Source organism: Ovis canadensis, chromosome 2 (genome assembly GCF_042477335.2).
Source record: "Ovis canadensis isolate MfBH-ARS-UI-01 breed Bighorn chromosome 2, ARS-UI_OviCan_v2, whole genome shotgun sequence".
Lineage (NCBI taxonomy): Eukaryota > Metazoa > Chordata > Mammalia > Artiodactyla > Bovidae > Ovis > Ovis canadensis.
Window position 1 is genome coordinate 204762333 of NC_091246.1, and position 21616 is coordinate 204783948.

A 21616-nucleotide genomic window follows, 5' to 3' on the forward strand; every position below is an offset into this window, starting at 1 on the left:
TGATGAAAACCACAGTATACGACAAAATAAATTGTGACAGATTTTGAGTGAACTGATTGAGTGAACTGAAAACCTGAACTTGACAGCTCCACTTGGCATTCAATGCAAAGAACAGAGAGGAGATGCAATTGTGCAGTGACATGTACTAATCAAATGTAAAGAGAGCAGAATGGGAAACCCAGGGTTAGGGAGGAACCAATTCAAACTCCTTGAGTCTGGATAAGAGGGATTCTTCATTCACAGTCTCGGTGAGGCAGTATGAAGAAACCTCAACAGCCTTCCCTCTTCCATCTCCCCCTCTTCCCACCCCCAAAGAAACAGGACAAGGCTGTTTTTACTTTCTATCCATGTCCGACGCAGCAGCATAGTGCAAAGCGGTGCGGCCCCAGTCATCAGTTTCATTCACACTGGCCCCTGTGGTCACTAATGTCTCAATACAGTGGAAATGACAATTTGCAGCTGCATAGTGCAGAGGAGTCCTGAAAAACAAACAGCAGTTTATTATATCATTCAGTCTGGAAAACAGATCCTCATCATCAGCACCAGCACAGACAGCAGTATTTGTAAGGGTGTGGAAAGATCTTTGGCTCTGAGTGTGGAGGCCAAGACATACGCCTTTCTCTGGCATATCTTATGTGTTAGAACGAAGGCTGAAAAGATGGTGGCTTAGACAGGCCACCCACTTGTGGATCTCCTTTCTTTCCATCCCAAGGGCCTATCCTGGTTCCCATCTACATGACTGCTCATGACTGCTCCTCTGGGCTCTTGCAATACCATCCAGACTGGCCTCCTTTGCCCTAACCCAACCTCCATGTAACTTTCAACTGCCATGAATGAAGAACTGGATTTTCTAAGGTCCAATACCTACGTATATAATCCTGTACCAAAACCTTCAATTTTCCCCAGGGAACAAAGCCTTGATTTTTTAGTTTGAAATTGAAGACCTTCCCAAGCTGGCCCTGGTCCATCTTTATAAAGTATCTCTCTTCCCAAAATGCTGTTTCCAAACAGATTAAACTGAGGTTTTTTTGATCATGTCCTCATTTCCTCTACCTTCCTCATGTTGTTTACTGGTACTGGTTCCCTGTACCAGCTAGTACTACAGCACAACTTAGCTATACAAAGGACAAGCAAGAAAAGTTCTAAACCATCCCAATAACCAGAGGGATTACGGGTGGTATGTGTGTGAGTACGTGTATTTCATGTTTAAAATGTGTCTAAAGATTTATCCCAAAATGAAATGTTCAATAAATATAATAAAGAGCTCCAGATCTTGTGACCAAATTCTGTCCTGGAAGGGCTAAAGTGCTCTACTTTGCTATACAGAGAATTTTCTCAACTATATCCATGTGGAGGATTACATATTTTATATATGTAAATATTTTTATATAATATCTATAAAGTATGCAATCTCCCACATGGATATAGTTATTTATATCAGAAGGAGCAGAACAATTGGCGCTTCTAAACAGAAGCTGGGAAAGGAGACCCTTTCCTTGTGGCCTGGTTTGCTGGTGTTTCACTTTGCTATAAAAAGGGATTTCCTTCTGAGGATGGAATCTCCCCGGCTAGCTTCCCTGTTTACCATTTCAACATAACACGATTTCCAGATGGACTGCTCCCCACTCCTTTTATTTAGGCACTTGAAGCAGAGTTCCCTGTTTACATACCTCCCACACTTGTCCTTTTTATGGAAATCTGCTCCACTGCTTTGCAAGAGTTTTATACATTCCACATTACTAGAAAGACAGGGAAAGCATTGTTAAGATGGTAGAGGTCAATTGCTGGGCTGTCTTCAGAAAGAGCTCTTTTCTGCGGAGTGTATGCACAGATGAAATGAGGACACTAAATTCTGCTAACACAAAAATAACCTAACACATTAGAGTAATGCCATATCATAAGGATCTAAAGTTCTTATAATCCCTTTTCAAAGCTAATATATCAATGCATTAAAGAGCTTGATGGAACATTTTCAATTCCATGACTAAAGAATTTAATGATTATTACATGATGAAACCTTTCAGTGATGGTTTCATCATTTATCCTAAAATTCTCTTTCAAAACCATCAAGAGTTTATGAAACAACTCCTTAAACCTATAATAATTTCATGTCACTTTTAAACAATGAGCCAGAATGGATGAGCATTACCTTTTATCACAGCAGAATGAATTCACTATAACCATTTTCAACCCAGACTCTCCTTAACGGAAAATAAACCAGCTGCATTTCCCTGTCTTGGTAATCTAGGTAAATGAATGTGTAGAACCAAGGCCGAAAATGATGTAATGGAGCGTAGTGATCTTCCAGCTTCTTTGTCATTTGCAGAAGCAATAAATCATGTTTAGTAGAGAGAAAAGGACCCACTGAAGTGAATTTTCCTATTGAAGGGCATAGAGCTAAATATTAATCCTAATAGGAGTTTCAGACATGAATCCAGAATGGTTTGTTGCCACTTTCTGTACAGGTCTGATATTTTTCAAAATGGGGGCATAAAAGGAGACATTCATCTATCATTGTTCCAAACTTGGGATGCTAAGAAGTGGCCTAGGATTTACTACTTTGTTATTATTTAAATAAGAAAGATGATCTCATTAATGATAAGTATAAGCAGGGCTGTCCCTGCCCCATATCCACCCTTTTCAGTTACCTTTCTCAGAGAACTCACTGTTTAAATCATAAAACTGAAAAACTTTCTGAGACCATTATGTATAACATGTCAATTGATATAAAACACCTGTCTCTTCCTGAATGAAGCCAAAGGATCAAAGGCAGACAGATCCATGTTGTATGGATCAGGAAGGATGATCCTGATGGAGGGATGGGGTGAGGATAAGGAGGTTCTTTTTAAATATATATATAAATTATGAAAATAAAACTAAATACAAGACTTTGGAAGGGACCTGTACAAATAAGGGGTCCTAAAGCTTCACAGTCAATCCACCTCTGTTAAATAGGTAATGCCTTTGGTCATATACAGATTATACATGGAGCACTGCTGTTCCCTAAAGACTAGGAAAATGATTAAGAACCAGCACCATACCCAAACGAGGCCATCTGAGGGGAGCCATGTTTGGTCAATGCATGGTCATATATCAACAATGTATTGATCATTGTCTTAATCTAACCACTGATATGAAAAACAGTATCTCATAAAAAATTCTCTTTACAACTTAAAAAATAGGCAAGGATTAAATTACTTCTTGCTTATCCTTTGAGTTTTCTGGACTTTTGCTCACATTTAATCATTATTAGAACTTAAAAATAAGTTTTGAAATAGGACTAAAACGTCTTTAAATGAACATGAATTAACTCAACCTTGGATTTCCTTGATCATTAACTCTCCTTCTAGTAACAAAAGACAAAAAATTTAGGAACAAATCTCAAATTATTTTCTTTTGGTGGAAGAGGTACCAAGTATTTACATATTCTGTAGGTTACAAGAGAAAAAATATTTCCTATATGAGATGGGCTAATGATGTTTCTTTGGAAAAACAAACACATGAGCAATCTGGAAATTCAACGTATGATATTTGGTATTGGTAGAAACACTTCTTACCCATTTTATTAAAGAAGTTGCCTCTGATTCACAGATGACTTAAGTCAATTAAGATGCACTGGTAATTAGGCCATGAGAAAACAACTAAAATTGCTAACTACTCACCCTCCTGCAGCAGCAGCATGAAGGCACGTTCTTCCAAATTTATCTGGGGTGTCTATTTCAAAGCCTGCAGACAGCACGTGCTCATTACTAAACAAGGATACTATGCTATACTTTTGTCCTAGTTAAACCACAAGAAACATTGCAGAGACAGAAAAATCAGTTAGTAGAAAAACCAGAACGCAAGCTATTGTAGTCAGAAAGAGGTTGTCATGGAAACGAATGGTAACTGCTCAAGCTTGGCAATTTTATAGGAAGAACCGTGAAGTCAAGAAGAATTTATTTTCATATTCAGCCCTGGGTGAACTGCAGCCCCATATTTCAATCCCAGGATAAAAATTTATGAAACCAATTTGAGATAAGTAGGGCAATAGACAGGCAGACAGAACACATGGAGAAAACATGGAAGGCAAAGTAGTAATCATAACATGCTAGACGAGAGATTTTCTTAAGCGTATTATTAGCTTACAGTTGGTGTAAGATTTGGGAAACGTGCTTTCATGCAGGGGTTATTTTTAAACATGCCAAAAGCAGTGAAAGCAGAATCAACCATAAGTAAAGAACTTAAAGGAATAAAAAAAGCCTCTGGGATATCTGCTGAATTAATTCATAAACAGTCTTTGCCTTGCAGATCTCTATCACCTTTGAAAGCCAGGAACTTCTTAATACATGGAGGTTGTCAGAATCATTGATAAGAAAGATTAGCAAAGCTCCAAACCAGAAAGAATTTCTTGGTTCCAAACAGGCCCGCATTAAAAAAATAAAAATAAAACCTAGTTGGAGGGATATCAACCACAGTGATTTTTCAGAGCCCACGGAGTGGGATGGTAATTTAACATTTCTACTATTAAAAGGTAGGGGATTTAGCCTTTTTTCTTTGTTGAAGAATATGAAATGTTACATCACCAGTTTAAGCCTTAAAGATGTCTTCTCCTCCTACGACAAACATCCTGTAAGCTATGCCCATCCCTGCCTGCCTCCCACTCTGGATCACTGGAGTTCTAACTTGATAGACAAGACTCTCACTCCGGGGCAGAATACTGACGTTCAGACAGTTTCAACACCATGAGCTGCTGGAAGCTGTCACATGCAGGTAGCTGTGGACACAGCTCATCCTGCCAATCAGATCATGAATGACATGAAGCACAGGCAGGCACTCACTCTGACCAGACACCTGAAGCTACACGGCTCATTTACAGGACAGATTAAGCGTCATCTGTGGTAATGGAGTTACTTACCCGATGACAGTAACTTTCTGCAGCAGTCAGAGTGAGCATTGAGGGCAGCTAAATGTAAGGGGAACATGCTATGGATTCCACACCTGAGGAAGAAAAAAACAGAGCAGCTCACGATTATAGATCTCCTGATACATGCAGAAGGGGGTGACCTTTCTAGAAGGTCTCTGATGAAAATTAAATCCATGAGACCTTGCCTAGGGACTCCTGGCTGAAATAATTATGCAATCATTTCTACTTTAAAATAATAAAATCCTGGACTTAAACCACAGTGACAAATCCCATAACAATAGAAAAATATATTTAAGAAAACATTTCACGTAAACAGTGACTCTTAGCATTTAAAATTAATTTCTCTTTTATCCTTTCAGCTTAGCAATTTTATGTATCATTCACACTCATTCATTCATCTATTCAACACTTTATAAGCATCAGATACTTTGCTAAGTGCTGGGGAAAATAAGACAAGAAGCTGACAAACTCTCAACTTTGCAAAGCAACTTGTTTTATTCCTTGAGTTGATAAATATTTATTGTTGACCTACTATGTGTTATCTTTTTGCTAACAATTAGTAATGGTTGTTTTATTAGAAATAAAATTTTGGATGAGAATAAAAACCAATGCTTACCTTTGACAAGTGAAACTTCATCTTTCTGGTAGCCTTTTATATTGCACATTTACCCACATAAGAAAACCAGTCACGAAATAGTTAACTTTAACCTTACATATATTTCATAAATCTAGCAATTTTCCCTAACAGTAGTACAGAAAGAATCCAGAATAGGACTTCTTAGACTGACCTCTACCATAACATAGTCCCTGGAACAATCCTCTGAGGGACAGACAGCCCTCTGACGGCAGTGCTTTCTGCCCTTAGAATTAAAGCCTCCCCCTCCTGCCCATCACGTCTCCTCAAATGAGGACCCAAAGTTCTGTGCTGACTCATAATTCAAAACACACCGCATCATCAGGCAGTTCCTGTGTACTTGAAAGCACGTTAGTGATCTTGTCTCATAACATCACATTTCATTCAGACAATATATTTCAGATTTTTTAAATCCACAGCATAACATAAGGAGTACAGGCTGTCTATATTTACACCTGCAACATGAGACATCTAAGTTTCTTCCCTGTCACAAAGTGGCCCATTTCCACACTCTATATTGAATAAAAAACACATATGACTTGAATTTGCTAAGCTTAAGATAGATGAATTTTATTTTCTATATAGAAAGTTATTATGCTATTCATGAATTTGTGAAAGTATATATATGTTCACAGATAATTCAAGGTATTTGGCATTCTGCAAAATCTGAGTCTGCCAGCAATTAACCACCTCTCTCTTTTCATGAAAACTTCTATTTATTGATGTTTTTGTTCAGTCTTCCCTCTGTTCATTTTCCTTTCCCTATATGGAGATTTCCAACCCAGTGTATATAATAGCTGGCATCCATCAAGGGATGCAATTTGCCCGTCTTCTGGGCAGTGTCTTGTGGAGGAGAACTGCTTGTAATTGCCTCTCTCATCATTTACGAAAAAAAATTTCTGAAAAGCAATTGCATCAGTGACAACCTTGATGCTCATGAAAAGGAAGAGGGAGTTGGGGGATGGGAAAGAGGCTTTTTATTTGCACTATTTATATTGTTCCCTTCTGATGCCAATGAAACATACTAATTTTTTTTAATGTATAACCTATTTTAAAAGGTCTTTACTAAATGGGACTTAAAGCTAATAAGATTTTACCTAGCCATTTTATCTGTTTTGAGAAGTTAAGGCAAATATCTATGATTAAACATTGCTAGATGCTTGCAAGAAGAAAATGGATAGAACATTTTCTAGAATCATTGTGAATTCCTGTAAGAATATGACTAAATCAAGGAGTGGAATTTTAAATATTTCTTTGAGTCTTCCTCATTCTTTCTATGTACATGTATGTGTGTGTAAAAATATAAATATTTTAATAATATCAACATACATACATAAGTACTACACATAATATTTATGATATAGTTTATATAGGTACATAAAATAGTTACCTTTACATTAAACAATACAATACAAGTCATTAAGCAAATGACTTAGGGAAAATAGTATTAAACTATAATAAAACAATTAAGAAAAACATAAAAAGTATAAAAGTTTAATAGACTCAGTGTTATAACATATTCCATAAACTTCACTGCTAATACTTCTAACCGAACTTAACGTTTAACCCCACTGTCTTTAGATAATTCACCACACTCTATATTAGCTAATAGTTTCATTTTTTTTCTGCAGCTACTTATACAACTGAGAAGGCAAGGAAGGCAGAACTCTAAAAGGCCTAGGAAAAATTCTCTTTGATAAAATCCACAAACAATAAATGCTGAAGAGGCTGTGGAGAAAAGGGAACCCTCTTGCACTGTTGGTGGGAAATGTAAATTGATATAGCCACTATGGAAGACAGTATGGAGATTCCTTAAAAAAAACTAGGAATAAAACCACTATATGACCCAGCAATCCCACTACTAGGCATATACCCTGAGGAAACCAAAATTGAAAAGACACATGTACCCCAATGTTCACTGCAGCACTATTTACAATAGCTAGGACATGGAAGCAACCTAGATGTCCATCAACAAATGAATAGATAAAAAGGTGAGGTACATATATACAAGGGAATATTACTTAACCATGAAAATGAACACATTTGAGTCAGTCCTAATGAGGTGGATACATCTAGACCCTATTATATAGAGTGAAGTAAATCAATGAGAGAAACAAATATCGTATATTAACACATATATATGGAATCTAGAAAGATGGTACCGATGAACCTATCTGCGGAGCAGCAATGGAGATGCAGACATAGAGAGCAGACTTATAGACACGGGTGGGGTGGGGGGAAGGCGACGGTGGGACAAACAGAGACAGCAGTGTGGAAACATGTACACTACCATATGTTAAACCGCCAATGGGAATTTGTGATGTGACTCAGGGAACTCAAACCAGGGCTCTGTAATAACCAAGGGGGGTGGGAAGGAGAGGGAGGCGGGAGTGAGGTTCAAGAGGGAGGGACATATGTATACCAACGGCTGATTCATGTTGATGTATGGCAGACACCAACACAGTACTGTAAACCGATTATCCTTCAATTAAAAATAAGTTTTAAAAAACATAAACAACAAGGACCTACTGCATAGCACAGGGAACTATATTCAACCTATAATGGAAAAATTCTGAAAAAAAATAATAACTGAATCACTCTGCTGTACACCAAAAGCACAGTAAATCAACTCTACTTCAATAAATTTTTTTAATGAAAAAATATCCTCTTTGATATATTCCATAGTTAACAAAAAGCCACTACCTCAGTGTAGCAAATACATTAATCTAGACTCAAGTACTAGTACTGGTATTCAAACGACTATGATGTGCCAGTTCAAATAGAAAAACTAAGTATCAGGTGAAGATGGCAAGCAAATAAAAATAGAACTCAGAATTTCTGAATCACTTCAGAAGTGATTCATGCATTACAAATAAAATTTCTCCTTTATTGCTATGAAATAAGACTGCTTATAAAGAAAGGATCCTAAAACCTTTAGCAAGAAACTTAGGATTTGACTGTCCTAGTCAAATGAGAAACATGGCTCTGACTTCATCAGATACAGCAAGGAAGATCAAGAAATAAAGATGTCAGATAACACTAAACTTAACAGTGCATAAATTACAGGAAAGGGAAGACCAATTCCAGTTAATCTGCTACATTTATTTGACCAGTCATAAAATTAATGGAACACATTTGTATTAGCTATTTCTAATTTAGCTGTTAGCTGGGGTCTCCTACCCAGTTATTTCAGAATAAATGAGGCCAGAATAAACTGCACAGAGCCATCAGAAGTGAGGACAGGGCTTTTGCACCATTAGAATATCAGTTCTTTTAAGTTTCCCCCTTGGCTCAGGAGGACATGGCTGTCCCTTTCCATATCCAGGCCTTTCTAGAACCTTCCCTTAGGCCATATGTTTAAAAAAAAAAAACACTGTGGTTAAGGTGATGGGGTGAGAACCTTTGGGTTTCAGTCCTAACTTTTCCATGTGCTAGCTATTTGGACTTTGGAAAGTACATAATGGCTCCCTCACCTGGAAAATAAAGATAATAATGGTGTCAATCTTATAGAGCAATTGGAAGGACTAATTGAGATAATGAACATAAAGTGTTAAATAGGATATCTGGCCCATGGTTCCACTGCCATTGTTATTAGTTTAGCTGGATAATCAGCAGTCTGTGAGTTTTGAGGTTGTAATAAGGTTGTACTTCCTTAAAAGCCAAGAATGAAGTGTGACCAACTAGCATTTCTGCCTTCTTTCTGTGTTTCAAAATTCTTACAGATGAACCTATTTGCAGTGCAGGAACAGAGATGCAGACGTAGAGAACGGACATGCGCAGGTGGTGGGGGAGAGGGGATCAATTGAGAGGGGACTGACATATACACACTACTATGTGTGAAATACATAGCTAGTGGGAACCTGCTGTACGGTGCAGGGAGATCAGCTTGGTGCTCTGTGGTGACTTAGATGGACGGGTCTGGGGATCAGGGCAGGGGCGGGATGGGAGGTCCAAGAGGGAAGTGGTACATGTTCACACATAGGTGATTCACTTCACTGCACAGCAGAAACTAACGTTAACACTGCAAAGCAACTATACCCCATTTAAAAAAATCCTTTATAATACTCATCTCTCAACTCTCTCAGGAAAGGTGGGATTGGTTTAGTTTTACCCACCAGGTAAAACTAGACAAAAATGTTGATGATTTTTGATCATCAAATGATTTTATGATACTTATTCAAGTGATCAATGTTAGTCATTTCAGTTGCGTCCAACTCTTTGTGACCCCATGGACTGTAGCCCACCAGGCTCCCCTGTCCATGGGGATTCTCCAGGCAAGAACACTGGAGTGGGTAGCCATTCCCTTCTCCAGGGGATCTTTCTGACCCAGGGGTTGAACTCGGTCTCCTGCATTTCAGGCAGATGCTTTACCGTCTGAGCCACCAGGGAAGCCCAAGTCAAGTGATGAAACTATAAAATAAATTTCTTATTAATTTTATTTTTTATTTTTATTTTTATTTTATTTTTTTTTAGTTTTTTATTTTTTAAATTTTAAAATCTTTAATTCTTACATGCGTTCCTAAAAAGTATTTATCATGCACCACTAAGTTACAGGGACTTGGCCTAACTGACAAAAATGAAGCCTGGTCCTTGCTATTTACAACCTGCAGACATTTTCAGAGGTTCCTTTTGGATCAAAGTCCAAATACTCTAACATGGCTACAAAGCCCCTTCTGGATCTGACTACTGCTTAACCTAGACGTGTTCTTAGGATCTTTGAACTTCCTTCCATTCCTCTTGGAAGAGCCCTGGGTTTTCACATGCAGGCCCTCCTCCTGAAACTTTCACAACTCAAACTCTCCTTCTTCTCATGGTATTTCTCAAACTAGTCAGTACATCTCTGGGGGTTGCTGGAATATCTTTGGGCTTTTAAGAACTCTCTGTGACAATTTTATATTGTTTTTCCCTTTTGATTATAATCTAAAACAGGTGGCATAAAAGCATATTTTAGTGCATCTAAAAGGCCACCTTATCACCACACACCTCTGCAAAATCTCAGCACTGACATTTGTATGATACTTAGGATCACAGCTGTGCTATGTAGTACTACTTTAATTGGCAGGAGCCACTGAGAATAAAGGTGGACTTAATAGAAAATGAAATGTCTGAATTCAGGAAGGGCAATGATAATGTAGCACACTGAGCCTCCTGTATGCACAGAATTTGGCAATAGTCTGAGTAAAGGTTTCTGTGCCATGTGACAGATCCACTGCCCACCACTTTAAGTCACTGCAAAACCTCCACTTCCATAGTTATGTACTGGATCCAAAAAACTCAGCATCTTAGTCACCAGGACCACAATTACAAGCAAAATGCTAAGTATCACATCATCCATTACATGGAGAGGCAGCAAGTCTCCTGCCTAGGAGCTGAGGCTCCAGATCCAGGTGGTCAAGGATGGTGTCCTGTTTCCACCCACCGCTCTGTGACCTCAGAAAGCTAACTAAACCTCCTTTACTTCACCTGTAAGATGGGCATAATCACAGCACTTACCCCATGGGGTTGTGGTGACAGTTAAATGTAGCCTCTCAGAGTGGGGCCTAGCATAAGTAAGAACTCATGAGCATTTGTTATTATTGTCCTGTGCAGTTATGGTGAACACTGTGGGTTTCTTTTTGTATGTATTTTGTAATTTGTTAAAATTTAGTGCTATATGAGACTCAAAAGCCTAGGGAGTCTCTATTTAGTCCTATGTTTATACATATTCAAACATTTTAATAAAAATAATCTAAGCAGATGCTTAGGACCTGAAAGACTTTCAGTTATATGACTAATTGCTACTTGTCATACGAGTTAACCATCCCTCTTCTGGGAAGCTTTGCTGGTCCTGATACATCCCATATATGTTCTCCTGTACTCCAGTGGCACCGGGCAGTTGTTCTGCCATCAAACTTAGCATGTATGATTCTCACTGCCTATTTAATTCTTGCCCTGGAGAAGGAAATACAATCCAATCCAGTATTCTTGCCTGAAGAATTCCATGGACAGAGGAGCTTCATGGGCTACAGTTCATGGGGTCACAAAGAGTTGGACACGGCTGAGTGACTAACACTTTCACTTTTACTTTTCCTACTTCGACAGGCTATAAACTCCTTGGCAGCAAGCTCTGTGACCCCAGAACCTAACACAGTGGGTGACACTTAACAAGCTATCAACAGATATTCAGTGAATGTAAGAATATCAGAATCAGTTACCTGTAAAACTATAATACCACTAATTCTGCTACAATTGAGGCAGAAAAAGCAGTGAGAGTTTAATTGATAAGATGGAATACAAATTAAAAAAATCCTAGAGACAAGTACCCAAAATCTGACAAAGAAGAAAAAACCCAATGGCTTTGATACCACATAAAGTTGCATAAGCACCAAGTCACACTGCAGAAACTGACAAAGTTCAGAGAAACAAAAAAGAAAAACAAAGAACATTTAATCAAGACCTGAAAATAAGATGCAAATAAATTCATCAGAAAGTAATGACTATAAAACTTGTCATAAAGAGATCTTTAAAAATACATTGGCCATATTGTTTATGAATTAAAATGGGTTATTTTCATAAATGCTCTTTTTTGTTCACTTATTTATAGAAGGAAAGGCCTGTTTTACTCCTCTTTAATGAGCTACCCTAGATAAATCCTCAAGGAGCCCAGAGAACAGTGACTTTCTGGGGAAAAGTGAAAGTCGCTCAGTCCGACTCTTTGCGACCCCATGGACTATACATACGGTTCAAGGAATTTTCCAGGCCAGAATACTGGAGTGGGTAGCCTTTCCCTTCTCCAGGGGATCTTCCCAACCCAGGGATCAAACCCAGGTCTCCCACACCACAGGCAGATTCTTTACCAGCTGAGCCACAAGGGAAGCCTTAGAATGCTGGAGTGGGTGGCCTATCCCTTCTCCAGCAGATCCCCCTGACCCAGGAATTGAACCGGAGTCTCCTGCATTGTAGGCGGATTCTTTACCAACTGAGCTATCAGGGAAGCCCAAGCCTTTAGCAAATTCAACCATCAATTCTCCTGTGCCTTCACTTGGATATTTTCCCTTTAGGTGACTTCCCTCCCCACATAACATACACACTCACTCACACACACACACACACAGTTGTTGCCTTAATGAACCACTGTTACTGAAGAAAGCATGTCTTAACCCCAGATATGCTGGGGCAGAAGGAAGCATATGTGGCTCTTTGAGGCTGGGACAATGTTTCCCTGGCCAGTGTCCCCAGCACGGTCAGTAGAAAGAAAGGCTACTTGACCAACAACATCATTCCTAAGGCATTTTTGCCACATACTTTGAGTTTGTACAAATTGAAGGTAAAATAATCTCAAGGAAATAGACTTTGTGCTTACTGCATTAAATGTGGTTTTTCAGAAATTTTAAGTATTGAGTCCTGTTTATCTTTATCCCTCAGGGATAAAGTTCAAATTTTTTTAAAAAAACTCATTTTTCAGATGAGTTCAAATCTGAAAAAATCACTGAAAATATGAACGTATCACAGGGTGAAGATAGTTTGTGCCTAAACACTTTATTTCTGCTTAACTGACACATAACATTTAAGATCTTTGACTTTGGGTTGCCACGGCTGCTTGCAACTCTAGAATCTGGTGAATGCCTCCGAAACCCTAGGACACTGCTCTTTCCACGAAACTGAGGTGCTGCTTCAGAGTTGCAACCTCCCAGTCAAACAGGTCCTTTGACTTGAAGTGGATTCCTTTCTCTTCTGAGACAACCCACTGTTCTTGCTATTAATATTTGTCAGTGTCTCTCCATCCTCAGTCTTGTCCTTAGCCTGAGACTTCATTTCTTGTTCTCTCTGTCAAGTGTTTTAAGTATGGACCACTTTCAGTCTGTCTGGACTGCTATTAGAGTGATCTTTCTTACACACAAATGGGATCATTAGACACAACCTGCCCTACACATTGTTATAATTCTTTAACAACTTCTGAATGCCTCAGAATGGTATCCAACTCCTCAGCAAGATGTTCGAGGTCCTCTGAAATGTGGTTCGTCCTGCCTTTCCAACTCATCTCTTTCCACTCCCCTAACATGCTAGATATTATGAAGCAATACTTAATAATAACTTAAATTAATAATTAGTTAATAACATAATAATTAATAGTTAGCATTTACTGATAGCTTACTATAAGCCAGGCACTGTTCAAAGAGCTATTAAGTTGGATTATCTTGTTGCATACCTTAGCAGATGCATTTAGATAACTCACACACAGATCTTAACACATACCAGAGAGCTTTACTAGTAATTAAGTCCTTTAATCCTCATAACAAACCTACGGTAGATACTATTTTACTCCCATTTGCCAAATGAAGAAGTCAGTGTGCAGACAGGTTGAGCAACAAGCTCAAGGTCACACAGCTCACAAATAAGGCAGCTTGAACTGGAGCCCAGCTAGTGCCCACTAAAGGCTGGGTCTCCCACCATGATATAAGGCAGCTTTTGGCAGAGCATGGCACCATCACACACCCTCCACTCCACCAGGCCAACTTCCACCCCACTAGGCCACCCTCCCCGCGGGAGCGGTATCTGCTCCTGCTTTCCTTCCTGCTTGGGAAGTCTGCCACTCTCTGCTCTATTCACATAATTCCCATCCTTCAAAGTCCACCTAAAAATCACCTTGTCCTTAAAAACTGTAGCCACCTTTGAGCTCTCTCCTTCCTGTCTACACCCTATGGCATATATTGTCTACACCAAATATTTTGCCATTAAAGTTTTGTTTCATTTTGAACTTTGCTAAATACGATCTTGCATAGTTCTTCATCTTAAGTGGATTTTGGGCCTCCAACAAAATTATGAGCTCCTGGGAGGTACTAACCAGGTAACGTATATCTGAAATTTCCCACAGCACCCAACATTGCAATGGATTCATATAGATGCTTCACATATTCTTGTTGAAGTGAAGTGCAAAATTAAGTCAGGTCCCTCTTCCCTATGTGACAGATTTACTCAATTACACAGTATAACCATATCATTAAACACGGGTTATTAACATACGCAAAATGGTACTCTGAATAAAATCTGAGTTTGCCCAATTATGTTTTATTTTTCCTGCTTAACTAACACTGTACATTGGAAAAAACAGAATATTAAAAAACAGAGATTTAGGAATAATGTTCAAGTTCCCTTAATTAAAACCACTGAAATAGGCCTCTTTCTGATATAGCTGAAAAATAAAATTGGTTCTTCCTTGCAACTGTCATTAAAAATCACTTAATTTAGTTCAAATTTAATTTGTGTTTAGCATAATGTTGCAGATCTACCTTAACTTGGACAAATAGGATCTATCTACAGCATGGCAGAACCCCTTTGGCAGTACTCCCACATGTGGCAGTTAATCCACTGTATTTTTGCTGTAACCTACTTGGCTGTGTCAGCTCCACTGGTTATTAAGGTGTTAATCAAAAGCTCATGACCGTATCTTGCAGCCACATGAAGAGGAGTGTTACCATCCTTATCCACACAGTCAATTTCACCTCCTGAAAGAGACATTTTAATACAGAATAACGTAAGGATTCGTGTTGACTCAGATAATATACTCACATTGACCAAATGCTGATTTCATTTCTATTCTGTGCATCTCTGCTCTCGAGAACAAGAATGCTTTTTAAGGGAACAAGTCACCATCTGAAGTTGTAGTATTATTAAATCTGCATGGAAGGAAGTCTATTAGAAATGCTTTTTAAAAACCTTTCCACGTTGTCTTATTTAAGAATCTAAAATCTTACAACTAGGTTCCCTCTCTAAATAAACAATGTAATCAAATTCCACAAAATGTATCTTTGAAGACATATTCAATTTTAATTTTACTTGCTGAATTAAAGACCTATGTAAACCTTATGTTACAGCATAAGAACCAAAGGAATCGAGTTCAAGAGAAGATTTATGTAGTTTGATTATCTAGTTTAAAATGTGATGAGTAAAACGAGTAAAAGCATAAACTATAAGCTGAAAGTATCCATATTTATCAAAACTATCATATTACCTACAGTTCCTTTAATAATATAGTAGTTCCATTTTATTTTATTGTGTATTGCCTCCTTTTCCCCCAAATCTTATTTTACTATGTCTTTCTTTCTCTCCTCTTTTCATATATGTGAAAATATATATAATAAACGAAATACAATTAGTTTATTAATTTATTTGACGAACCATTTAGAAATAAGTTAGACATCATGGATTTCACCTCTAAGAACAAAGACAGTCTCCCGTATAATCACAATACCATCATACCCTATAACTATCATACCCAAGAAATTTAACAGATACCATAATTTTGTGTAATATACAGTGTGTATTCCAACTGTCCCTGGAAATGTGCTTTATAATTGTTTTTTTTCTTTAATCCAGGATTCAAAGAGTCTGAACATTTAGTTGTCGTGTCTCTTTAGATTCTTATCATCTGGAACAATCTTCCTGCCTTTTATGTATGTAGGTAGGTATCTCTCAAGTTGTTGATACTTTTGGAGACTAAGCCAGGAGTTGTATATGATATAGTGCATTCTGGAATTGTCTGGTTATTTCCTCATTATTAGATTCAAGCTAAATATTTTGGCAAGAATATCCCAAAGTTGAAGTGCACCTCACAGCCCATCTCCACAGCACACACAAAAGATCAAGCTAGTCCGTTACTGGATGATACAAATGTTGATTACTTACAATGGGTACAGACTGTCAGTTCGGGAAGATCAAACAGTTCTGCAAATGGATAGTGGTTATGGCTGCACAACTATGTGAATGTACTTAATGCCACAGTACCATATGCTTAAAAATAGTTTAAATGGTAAATTTAATGTTAAATGTATTTTACCACAATTTAAAGAAAGAGGTTTGATTACTTGGCTAAGGTGATGCCTGCTCGCACTCTCCACTGCAAAATGTCTTTTCTCTTTTTATAATTAGCAAAGAATTTGTGGGTGATACTTCCAAACTGTGCAAATATCCACTTTCCCAACAAAGTTTCCCACAATGATTTCAGCATAAACAGGGAGCACTCTGTTCAAAAGTTATCTAAATTCTTTATTCTGTGTGCTTATATTATCAATCTGATAGACAGCCTCATTTGACTGTGGGCTTCCCAGGTGGCACTAGTGGTAAAGAAACTGTTTGCCTATGCAGGAGACATAAGAAACGTGGGTTCAATCCCTGGGTCAGGAAGATCCCCTGGAGAAGGGAGTGGCGATCCACTCCAGTATTCTTGCCTGGAGAATCCCATGGACAGAGAAGTTGGGCAGGCTAAAGCTCATAGTATCACAGAGCTGGACACGACTGAAGTGACTCAGCACTCATTTGATTTTGCCTTCAAATATTTTACTGCCTTTAACTTTATTTAATACGTAAAACACGTGTTTCAAAAGTCTATACTTTTAAAAAGCCTCATTTCTATCCCTTCCACTTCACCCTCAACCACATCCTATAGTAATTAATCATTTTCACTAGTTTTCGTTTATGCTTTCTGTGTTTCTCTTTGTAAAAAATAAACAAATTCTTTTATGCCATGCCTTCCCCCCAACCCCCAACTTAATCATGTGCCCTGGAATTCACTCCTAGAAATCACTTCTTTGGATATCTTCCTCATTTTTGTATGACTTGTTTTTCATTGCACAGATGTATTAGTTAAGTAAACCAGCCTGGTATAGATGAACATTTAGGTAGTAAAAATAATTTTGCTGTTATCAGGAATGCTGCAGTGAATACCTTTATGCAAACATTGTTTTGTATTTCTTGAGTGTATCCTCAGAATAAATTATTAGAAAGGGGATTTCTAGGTCAAAAAATGAGTGTATAGTTTTATTAGATTTTGCCACATATCCTTCTCTAGGTGCTGTACAACTTTGCACTCATGTGAGCAATGTGTAAGAGTTTCTTTTTCTTCAGTCTTGCCAAGCTTTTGAATATATTCCATCTAATGAGTGAAAACTGGTTTCTCACATTGTAGTCTTGATTTACATTTCTCTTGTTAAGGAAGAATCTTTTCATATATTAAAGGGCCATTTGTTTATCTTTTTCTATGAACCATTTGTTCATGACTTTTGCCCATTTTTCTAAGAGTGTGTGTGTGTGTATCATCTTTTTATTCCTTAATTTTTAAAGGTTCTTAAAAGAGTTGGGAGATTACCCACTTAGTAGTAATTCAACTCAGTTCAGTTCAGTTCAGTCGCTCAGTCGTGTCCGACTCTTTGTGACCCCATGAATCGCAGGACGCCAGGCTTGTTACAGATATTTTTGTCCTAGATTTTCTTTGTCTTTGGTGTTTTACCCTGAAAATCTTGTTTTATAATTTCTTTTATTGTATTTAGATTTTGCATTGTGGTTTTAAAAGTTTTCCCCACATCCTAGCAATACAGAAACTGACATGTGAAAATATTTGCTATATGCATTACTGATAATTGAGTAAACCTTCAAGTATTTTAAGAGCCTCTGAAAATCAAGGAATAAGGAGGAATTAAGGAGAGGGAGGAATGGGGAGTGACTACTAAGTAGGATGAGGTTCTTGGGGGCAGATGATGAAAATGTTCTGGAATTAGACAATGGTGATGATTGTAAAGCCATGTGAAGATACTGAAATCCACTGAATTGCACACTTTACAATGATGAGCTTTTACAGTATATAAAATTTATATCCCAATCATACAGGAAGGGCCTGAAGAAAGCTAAAGGAAAAGGGGAGGGAGTAACGGACAGGGAGCACACCAAGGAGAAAAAACAGTGTGCACTTGTGCTTATGGAAGACCATGTGTGTTTCTGCTTTTAATAAAAGAAAGCACCTAAGATACTGAAGCACCAAACATAAACTAGTCTAAGGTTTTATTTCCTGACTATCCTGCTCATAAATAAATCTCTGCATCATCATGGAAAGCAATTAAGTTACTGAATTATCAGCTCATACTTTTAGATATCAGGTATTTTAGAGTAGGTCAAATCTTCAGCTTTACCTCATTATCAATTATATTGAACTAAACTAAGCTGATGTTTTAAAACTAAAATATATCATTTTAAGATACTAATACTATAATGTTTGGTTCGTGTAGCTAAACTACATATACACATTTATACATTCTAGAATAAGAAATATAAAATCCTGAGAAATGTAAATATTATATGAATGGCTTAGATCTAAAAAGATATTAAACATTTACTTTAAATAATATTACTGAGAAAGTAATTTTCTCATTGTAGAAAATTTAGAAGATGCTGTAAAATACAAAAAAGAAAACTGAAGTCATCTATAAATTCACATTATTTTGAGGTAATCAGTATTACCTGGATTTTTCCTTTCCTGTTTGTGTGTATGTGCATTTGTGTGTGAAGACATTTCCCATGGTTAAGATCATAAAATACAAACAGTTTTGTATACTGACTTCCCCCTTAATATTACATCACAAATACTTCCCATGTCATTAATTTGTTTCATTAAAATAACTACAAATCTCCATGATATCAGTATTTAGAGAATTTACTTAGAAAGGCCCCAATTACAACGCATTTAGGCTATGCACAATTTTGCAACTAGGAAAAACACAGGAATGAACATAATTATACATAACTTTATCCACATTTCAGATGATCTCCTCCAGCACTGTTTTGAGAAGTAGTACTACTGGATTGGAAGTATTTTTAAGGCTCTTGATGGACACTGGGAAATTGCTTCTGAGAAAGTCTGTGCCCATTTGTACTCCCGTTAGCAGTATATTTGAGAACCAAAAAGAAGCCATTGAAAGTCTTTTCAGATCTAAGGAAAGAACATTAACTTCCAGGCCACAACACTATCACTTATGATATGACCATTATAAAATCTTCACAATAATAGCTGCATAGCCCTTCACTCTAACGAATCCTACTATGACCACCAACCCCCTAAGATTTATTTCCAGCAAACAATATTCTTTCTAGCCAGGTGTGTTGGTAAACCAGAGTTAATGAATGAGATTCTCTCTTAAACAGTGAAATAATTACAAATATGTGTGGCCTTTGTAGAAGGAGAAGATGTTAAAAAAAAAAACTCCAATTAGTACATCCGTTTACATAGGATTTAAGATGTTTCACTCCACAGCCAAGACTTCAGCATGTGCCAATAAATGTACACATTTGGATTTTGCAACTTAATAGCTGTTTACAAAATGGTAATCCCTTTTCGACTTTGTGACAGAGAAATATAAACGGCAGCTTGAACACAAATGCTGATCTTTTCTCATATCTTTGTTTCAGCAGCAAAGTATTGATTTTTAAAACCAGTTGCTCAAATATATAGACTATTATCATCTCCATAAAAGTAATTATATATCTTTATATGTACATTCTTAAATACATGTAAAAAATCTGGACATTTAATCAAATTGTCAATAGAAATTATTGAGTGGGATTAAGGAGACACATTGATGGGGATCTCTTTAATAATTTAATTTTATTTATAGTGAGCATGTATTCATTTTACTGGAGAAGGAAATGGAAACCCACTTCAGTTTTCTTGCCTGGAGAATTTCATGGACAAAGGAGCCTGTGCAGGCTACAATCAAGAAAAATAATAAAACAAAATTAGTTACTGCAAACTTTTCAGTTCAGTCACTCAGTCGTGTCAGACTCTGCGACCCCATGAACTGCAGCACTCCAGGCTTCCCTATCCGTCATGAACTCTCAGAGCTTGCTCAAACCCATGTCCACTGAGTTGGTGATGCCATCCAACTATCTCATTCTCTGTCGTCCCCTTCTCCTCCTGCCTTCAATCTTTCCCAGCATCAGGGCTTTTTCCAATGAGTCAGTTCTTTGAATCAGGTAGACAAAGTATTGGAGCTTCAGCGTCAGTCCTTCCAATAAATACTCAGGGTTGATTTCCTTTAGGATTGACTGGCTTGATCTCTACTGCAAACTTTTAGTGACTCAAGAAATAGCTCGCAATAATTTAAACTTAGAAGCATCAATTTAGATCATTTTTATGCCTTGGGGACAGGCAGCCACTTGGTCTCCATGGATACCTCAGAGTAATCCAGGATACAGGTACCCATGTGAGAGCTGTCCACAGTGGTCAGCCTAAAAGGTCCACCCACAGAGCTGATCGAAGAGTGGAACCTCAAAGAAATCTTTGTCTTGTACAAACACTACATTGCTCATGTTCTTCTGAACCAAGTGTTAGTGGCTCCGTGTTTATCAGCCTCAAATATTCCAAAAATAAGACAGGAAAAGAGTGAAAAATACTGGAAAGGATGGTCTAGGGGATTTGAGCTGATAAAGTTTTTTTGTTGTCACTATCATTTCATAAGTTAATTTAAAACTGTAAAAATATGGGTAATTATCTTAAATTGTCCTTTAAAATATACTTCTGGAAAACATCATAATTTAGTAGGAAAATAGATTATTTGTTATTCAGAAATATGTTTAGGACCTCTAGATGAATTAATTTCTATTTTATGGTCACTCCCAAAGCTTTCCATTTTCATTTGAAAATCTTTAACAGTTGCTTGGAATTCAAATATCTTTACTCTTTATTTGAAAGTTGCAAATTAAATGTTGGTAATCCAACATTGATAATTAGTGAGGAAAATAAACATTTGTGAGTTTAGACACAAGCAGAGCATATAGGAAGAGATGATTTATGCAGCATTATCCAGGCATTCATCTGAAATTAGCTTTTCATTGCACAAATAAGAATAGTCATCTTATTAAGTTGCCTTGGAAGGGCTATGAGCCCAAATATAAAAAATCTCACAATGAATCATCCTAACCTATCCCTTGGCTCTTCCTTTTCAAACTCTATTTTCAAAGCTTCTATGAAAAAAAAAAAAAGCATCATTTTGAACTTTTGTAACCTGCTGGGCAGCATCTAAGGCAGCTGCTTGTGCAAATGGCTGGATCAAATGCCTTCTGATATCAGATTATGTCTTCATTTAATTCTTTCCCTCTCTGGTTCTGACAACGCAGCTTCAGATAACAAAAAACGTGACTGAACAGCAGAGGCACTCTTTGTTTATTAACTTAAAAAAGAGTTTTAAAAAATGATCACCTTACCAAAACTGAATGATTGGGGGCAGGGGCAAGGTATTATAAAGAACTAATAGCCCTGACTAGAGAGCAGT

At 37.4% G+C, this 21616-nt stretch overlaps 1 protein-coding gene across 3 annotated transcripts in view; it reads right to left on the reverse strand.

Moving 5' to 3' along the window:
- Positions 1–21616, reverse strand: part of ANKRD44 (ankyrin repeat domain 44) — a 315568-nt gene that overhangs the window by 80535 nt on the left and 213417 nt on the right. For all 3 annotated transcript variants that reach the window (XM_069577913.1, XM_069577911.1, XM_069577912.1), the window contains exons 10-14: positions 14911–15025; positions 4898–4980; positions 3663–3726; positions 1671–1739; positions 339–479 (exon numbers count right to left, since the gene is read on the reverse strand). In XM_069577913.1, coding sequence (XP_069434014.1) covers positions 339–479; positions 1671–1739; positions 3663–3726; positions 4898–4980; positions 14911–15025 — 472 coding nt within the window. The remainder of the gene's footprint in view (positions 1–338; positions 480–1670; positions 1740–3662; positions 3727–4897; positions 4981–14910; positions 15026–21616) is intronic.